The sequence below is a fragment of the Oncorhynchus masou genome, chromosome 18 (genome assembly GCF_036934945.1).
Source record: "Oncorhynchus masou masou isolate Uvic2021 chromosome 18, UVic_Omas_1.1, whole genome shotgun sequence".
In the NCBI taxonomy this organism is placed as follows: domain Eukaryota; kingdom Metazoa; phylum Chordata; class Actinopteri; order Salmoniformes; family Salmonidae; genus Oncorhynchus; species Oncorhynchus masou.
Window position 1 is genome coordinate 58,915,038 of NC_088229.1, and position 7,781 is coordinate 58,922,818.

At 39.6% G+C, this 7,781-nt stretch overlaps 1 protein-coding gene across 2 annotated transcripts in view; it reads left to right on the plus strand.

Moving 5' to 3' along the window:
- Window positions 1–5,441, plus strand: part of LOC135504971 (angiotensin-converting enzyme-like) — a 31,213-nt gene extending 25,772 nt beyond the window's left edge. For both annotated transcript variants that reach the window (XM_064923951.1, XM_064923952.1), the window contains one exon: window positions 4,478–5,441. In XM_064923951.1, coding sequence (XP_064780023.1) covers window positions 4,478–4,704 — 227 coding nt within the window. In that variant the 3' untranslated portion in view covers window positions 4,705–5,441. The remainder of the gene's footprint in view (window positions 1–4,477) is intronic.
- Window positions 5,442–7,781: the final 2,340 nt, after the last annotated feature.

Consider the following 7,781-nt stretch of genomic DNA (forward strand, 5'->3'; position numbering starts at 1 on the left):
GACAGAGCTGGTGTAACCGAGTTGGGTTTGTAGGCCTCCTTGCACGCACATGCTTTTTCAGTTCCGCCCACATTTTCTATAGGATTGAGGTCAGGGCTTTGTGATGGCCACTCCAATACCTTGACTTTGTTGTCCTTAAGCCATGTTGCCACAACTTTGGAAGTATGCTTGGGGTCATTGTCCATTTGGAAGACCCATTTGCGACCAAGCTTTAACTTCCTAACAGATGTCTTGAGATGGTGCTTCAATATATCCACATAATTTTCCTCATGATGCCACCAGGCCCTCCTGTACCAAAGCACCCCCACAACGTGCTGCCACCCCCGTGATTCATGGTTGGGATGGTGTTCTTTGGCTTGCAAGCCTCACCCTTTTTCCTCCAAAAATAACGATGGTCATTATGGCCAAACAGTTCTATTTTTGTTTCATCAGACCAGAGGACATTTCTCCAAAAAGTACGATATTTGTACCTTCAGGAGTTTGGAAATTGCTCCCAAGGATGAACCAGACTTGTGGAGGTCTACATTTTTTTTCTGTGGTCTTGGCTGATTTCTTTTGATTTTCTCATGATGTCAAGCAAAGAGTCACTGAGTTTGAAGGCAGGCCTTGAAATACATCTACAGGTACACCTCCAATTGACTCAAATGATGTCAATTAGCCTATCAGAAGTTTCTAAAGCCATGACATAATTTTCTGGAATTTCCCAAGCTGTTTAAAGGCACAGTCAACTTAGTGGATGTAAACTTCTGACCCACTGGAATTATGATACAGTGAAATAATCTGTCTGTAAACAATCGTTGGAAAAATGACTCGCGTCATGACTTGCCAAAACTATAGTTCGTTAACAAGACATTTGTGGCGTTGTTGAAAAACGAGTTTTAATGACTCCAACCTAAGTGGATGTAAACTTCCGACTTCAACTGTACTTTGTGCCAAATTTTGTACAGTTGACTATTGATTCCACATTTTCAGCACATTTTCCTACTTGCGTGCACCAATAGTATACTAAAGAGAGATTATACAGTGCATCAATCTACACACAATAACCCATTATGACAAAGCAAAAACAGGTTTTTGGAAATGTATTAAATACAAAACTGAAATATATTTATGTAAGTATTCAGACTCTTTCCTCAGTACTTTGAAGCAACTTTGGCAGCAATTTACGCTACAAGCTTGTCACAGCTGTATTTGGGGAGTTTCTCTCAGGTTTGATGGGGAGCGTCGCTGCACAGCTATTTTCAGGTCTCTCCAAAGATGTTCAAGTCTGGGCTCTGGCAAGTCCACTGAAGGACATTCAGAGTTGTCCCGAAGCCACTCCTATGTTGCCTTGGCTGTGTGCTTAGTGTCGTTGTCCTGTTGGAAGGTGAGCTTTCGCCCCAAGCTGAGGTCCTGAGAGCTCTGGAGCAGGTTTTCATCAACGATCTCTCTGTACTTTGCTCCGTTCATCTTTCCATCAACCCTGACAAGTCTCCCAGTCCCTGAAAAACATCTCCACAACATGGTGCTGCCACCACCATGCTTCACCGTAGGGATAGTGCCAGGTTTCCTCCAGACGTGACGCTTGTTATTCAGGCCAAAGAGTTCAATCTTGGTTTCATCAGACCAGAGAATTTTATTTGTCATGGTCTGAGAGTCCTTTCGGTGCCTAGTTAAATAAAGGTAAAGTGGATAAATACATTTATGATATGTTTTATTGTTGGTGTATATAGTTGCTTGGCAAACTCCTAACATTTCCGAAGGATCAGAAAAGCTTTTCGAAATTAGGACATTGTTTAACCTCTTGGTCAAAATGGACCCCTAATGACACTTTTTTGGGTTAATTAATTTAACTGAATTACTAAATTACGAGTCGTAGTTAAGCTTGACGATTTGACTTGGAGACGTGTGTTGTGTGAAAAAAAACAACTACTATGACCTTGTAGCGTCTTATTTTTAATGACACTTTATCAGAGTAGCAGTTCAGCTGACTCAGCACAGTTTTGGGACCAAAGCCAGAAGAACCTAAAGCTCAATATTGGCATTATGATAACAAGATGGAAGTACACATTTCCTTAAATATTTTTTTCCAATAGCCCTCTTTCCAATGTACCCAGAGGGCAGTGTTTCAGTACTGTAGTTTAGCTGAAGTCGAGCCAAAAAAAGACAGCCCAGCCCCATAGAGAAGTCCAATTAGAACATTCCTAAAAATACACTTTCATTATCACCATTGTGCTGGGGCCGTTTATCATTTTTTTTTTTAATGATATTTTACTCATAGCCGACGATATTAACATTTTATATTCAACTGATGTCTGCCGTGTTTTTGGAAATTGTGATGACATCATCGCTGCTCATGCTGACCTCCAGTGCACACTAAGTGCTGGTGCGCAAGCGTTATGGGCTCTGTAAAGCAGATGGCAGCCACCACAAAACTGCATATGCGAATTTGAGTAGATTACGTTGACAACAACAGTCGGCCATTTTTGACGGTGTCTCCAGTTCTTTTATAGGTCAATGATTAGAGCCACTAAAATTCCAATGTACTTAAGCTGAAACCAATCCCTCTGCAGAGAAACAACTGTCAGGCCTGAAGCATTGTTTTTAGTGGGTTTAGAGGCTCCTAGCAATGAAATCAATACCTCCAATCCTTTATGATGAGTTCCTGCTGAAAGGAGGAGTTTGAGATTAGAGTGAGGAGACAGGTGGAGAACAATGGCGAGAGATGGACTGGGATGTCAAAGACAGGGGGAAAGAACACGATAGAGGGGAACTGGAATGTCAAAAAAGTGGGGGAGCGCAGAAGAGACCTCTGTTCTCTGACCACACTGACTGAACAAAGATGAAATGGCAAAAAGGATCAATTCTTTCCTTTCTAATTATGCATTAAACACGTTTTTCTGAGATTAAGACTTGGTCTCAATGTTCTCAGTTTTGACACAAGCAATGTACACTGAACAAAAAATATAAAGTGTTGGTCCCATGTTTTATGAGCTGAAATAAAACATCCCAGAAATTTTCCATGCGTACAAAAAGCTTATTTCTCTCAAATTTTGTGCACAAATTTGGTTACATCCCTGTTAGTGAGCATTTGTCCTTTGTCAAGATATGTCACACCTGTCAGGTGTATGGATTATCAAGAAGCCTAAATGGCATGATCATTACATAGGTGCACCTTGTGCTGGGGCCAATAAAAGGCCACTCTAAAATGTGCAGTTTTGTTACACAATACAATGCCACAGATGTATCAAGTTTTGAGGGAGAGTGCAATTTGCATGCTGACTGCAGGAATATCCACCATAGCTGTTGCCAGAGAATTGAATGTTCATTTCTCTACCATAAACCACACATTTATTTATTTTAATTGACTGATTTCCTTATGAACTGCAACTCAGTAAAATCTTTGAAATGATTGCATGTTGTGTTTTTATATTTTTGTTCAGTGTAGTTTCTGAATTTTCAATCAGTAAGGCTGGTCTGAATGCTCTTTAAAAAAAACTTTATCCATTAAGTACAACGTCATTCACATTGTTTCCTATTCTACGGGCATAGTGGGAATGTATACAAAGGTATCATCAGCATGGGTCTTGTTTCATGTTCTCTTTTCTACTTTGCCATGTGTGGAATGTCATTACCCCATTTACCTTTTTAGACTATGAGCACGGCACAATAATGCATATTCCTTATGCTTGTTGTTTAATGACAAAAGGGTACACTTGCAATCACCCCCTTCCTCTCTCAACCAATGGGCATACATCTTGGGATGTATTTATATGTCAAACGTACACAAGTTATTTCACTTGCGTGTTACAACAAAAGTTAACAACAACCACCACCAGCTATAATAACCTTAAAGGTTGACTCAGCGAAACGACGTTGCCAAGAGCAACACCGCAGATATTGAGATGAGCGAGATACAAGACTTCCACACAGGAGCTGTGCATGTGCACGAGTTCGCTTCATGCTGTTCACAGCGTGGTAGCCAGGGCAGCAAACAGCAGAGAAATTGAGACTCACGCTTCAACGTTCTTAGTTGTTGCAGAAAAATGTACCCACTATGCTGTTTTCGTTCCGCATCTATGTCATATCGTTTTCTACCTTTTTTTAAAATAAAAGATGAACCTTTTTTTATGTTAAGTATTATTTATTCATCTGAGTGACGTTCTGTCATTCCTGTGGTAATTTTCATGTGACGCAAAACTCGTCATAACTGCTGTATCGCTGCCTGCTTGAATAACGAATAGCTCAGATACACAAACATTAAAATACCCTGGAAATCAATAGAATTTCACTCAGATGCACAAATACGATATAACGTTCAAAATGGGTGAATCTTTCCCTTTAAGGCCTGTCATTGGAACTCCTCATCAGTAAACTATTTAATAAATAATCATTTTATTTAATTCCGTCTCTTGTTCGTTCATTTAAGCCTAGTACTAGATTGAAATAGGATAAGAGTATGTCTTCTGATTCGCATCACTCACCTCTGTGTTTCCAGGTGACGGCTCAGAAACATCTCCCCCAGCCCCAACCCCAATCCCAGTTCTAGTTAATGGTAAAGTGAACTTTCTGGGCATGAGTCTGGATGGTGCAGCGGCTGCAGCAGGCCAGTGGGTCCTCCTGGTCCTGGGCCTGATGCTCCTTGTGGCCACCATCCTCCTGGGCTACAAGTACAAGAAATCAAAACGAAGAAATCTGTCCTCATCTGAGCTGGAGCTGAAGTAAGGCTGCACGTACTACTCTCTTGGGAAAATCACATTCCCCCGGTAACAGCAGTGTCATCATCAGTGTTTGTTTGTTCCATGCATCCTGATTGGTTTTGTTTATTTTGGTCTGCTTCTCTCATGTTGGATGTCTTGTATATTTATTGTATAAATTTGGAATCAAAATCATTTTTACTATGCAAAGAACAAAGAATCTAACAGTTATGTAATTTATTTGTAATAGTTGAAACACTGAACATGTTTCAATTGATTGTTTGTAAAGTCATTGTGTATGCATTGTTTTTGGAAATATTAGATTTTTTTCATTCAATACTTTGCCTTTTGAGAATAAAGAGAAGAATGTCCATTTGCTCTCTATTCATTGGTCAATGAGGTTCTGTGTGGCAAGATGGGATAAAACAATTAATAGCAATGTGTTTAATCGAGCAGGTAATAACAAGTTGTATATTCAATCAAATAATGGGTATTAATAACGGGTAAAAACTGTTTAATTACAATCCATTGACACAGCATGGTATAAAATAACACTACATTGCAGTGGCGACCCGTCTTTCAGGCAGAGCCCCACCTGTTTTGAGTCCCACATTTTAAGCAAAAAAAAATAATTATATTTTTATATATTTTTGGGAGGGGACTTGCCTGTTTTGTATGTTATTTTGGCATTAATAGGTATCACATATCAGTTTCCAAACACTGTAAAAATATATATATCATTGTGTTAATAAAGCTGCATGCAAACATGGTCTCTTTTATATATTTTTTTCTTGAGTAAAGCAGCTCAAATGCAGGTGTTTCAGCCTAGCTCAGTGCTTTCTGTGGTGGTGGGGCAAGCCAGCAGAAAATATGGAGCGCTGCGCCGTGAATGGCTAAGTGTTCTGTCACTCATGGGGACACTACGTCACCTCCAAGTCTAAAGGTAGAGCAAGAAAAATCAAGCTCCTTGGGTGCTGCCATAGAGTTACATTAGGAGTGCCCATCCAAGAAGGCTCAAGGTCATTGGCCATAGATAAAATTACGTCAAATCACGTTATATCTACAGTAGTTTTGATTGGACTGATCATGTCAACATCAGACTTTCAAAATCTTAGCAGTCATCCCCATGAATCAAGTAGACAATCTACTGGCTAATCATTTTTAATCCTTGTCATATGAAGAGAAATAATGAGAAATTATAGATAAAATGTATCGGTGCTCATCGGCCATTAGACATAAACATTATCCAACAAGAAGGAAATCGGAAATTCAACAATGAGCGGTTTGGAAGGAATTAGTCGGTAACTGCAAGCATTGCATAGCAATCACTAGCCTGCTATTCAGTGGAGTGGCTGTGTGGTCCCAAGTCTCTTTTCCAAGTTTAAAATGATAAACATTCAACATTGGCTGTGCTGTCAATGAAGCATGATTTGTGCCGCGCTCAAAACAACTGCAAAATCTGACTTTTAGTAAGTTCAAGACAACTGGGGAACTCAGGAAAAATGAGCTACGACTGGGAAAGTAAGTTTTGAACTTTCATCCAACTCGTAATTGTAAATTCGGAACTAGGGCCTCTTACTAGAGCTACGACCTGAAGATCACTGACATCATCATGATTCTACTTTCATTTTTATTTTTCCAGTTGTCTTGAACGAACTATACATCCAGAGAATGACAGACTTTGATGACAAAGACTAATGACAAAATTTGCCCACGAAAACTACTTCGCCACCTTCCTGTTCAAGTGAGCACAGCAAACAAGGTGTGTCCAAAAATGTATTGTATGCTGCTGCATAAATTATGTAACATGCCAGGGAGCTATGTATACTGTAGCTAAGAAAGTAATACTAAGTGTATGTTGTGCAGTAAGCTGTTAGTAGGCCATGTGCCTTACCCTAATAATTTGGTATATTTTCACCTCTTAATTTCGCCTACTGTTCTGACTTGGTGGTGCACATGTAGCCTTTAACCTGTTTTTGAGAAATGTAATTATCGACTATTGTAAGCGCTTTCATCGTCTGCTTATATGTCCCCTTTATTTATCCTATGGTTCTGACTTGGTGTACAGGGAGAACACTGTAAGAACAGCCCATGTTCTAAATTCTGTCGTTGTACATTTCAAAAGTGCTGAACAAATAGTTATATTGACAACGGACGTCCTAGCTCGCTCATTAATGTCTTAATCGAAATTATGGATTGTCTCATCCGCTTGTCGTCCCCTAATGCCATAGTTTGTACATCTCAATTGTCAGTAGAACCCACATTTTTTAACAAGTCAGCCATATCAGCTATGTTTTTTTTAAAAATAGGCAGTAAATGAAGCTCCGTTGATAGCCAGTTGTAGCAGTGGTAAGGCGTTGGGACTGCTGTTGGGACAGCTTTATGTAGGCCCTAGCAGTTCGCCACTGTCGCTATACAGGGCTTGTAAGTAAGCATTTCACGGTAAGGTCTACACTTGTTGTATTCGGCGCATGTGACAAATAAAGTTTGATTTGACATCCCCCCTCCGTCCCCAGCCATTTTGTGAGTCAATGGAATGTCTGTAGCAACGGCTACAGATGACCGGTTAAAGAATCTCTTTGCAGAATATCTCTGCTGCCTCAGGTGATGGCTACTGGAGTGGTTACACAACTGTCTGCTGCAGACCAAATGGCACCCTATCTCCTATTTATTGCATTACTTTTGAAAAGGGCCCATAAGCAGTGATGGAAAAAGTACCTAATTGTCATTCTTGATTAAAGGTAAAGATACCTTAATAAAAAAGGACTCAAGTAAAAGTGAAAGTCATCCAGTAAAATAGTACTTGACTAAAAGTCTAAAAGTGTTTGGTTTTCAATATAATTTAGTATCAAAAGTAACTGTCATCGCAAATATGTACCTAAGTATTAAAAGTAAAAGTATAAATCATTTCAAATTCCTTATATTAAGCAAACCAGATGGCACCATTTTCTTGTTTTTAAAATTTACGGATAGCCAGGGGCACACTCCAACATTTAGACATAATTTACAAACGAAGCATGTGTGCTTAATGAGTCTGCCAGATCAGAGGCAGTAGGGATGACCAGGGATGTTCTGTTGACAAGTGCGGGAATTGGACCATTTTCC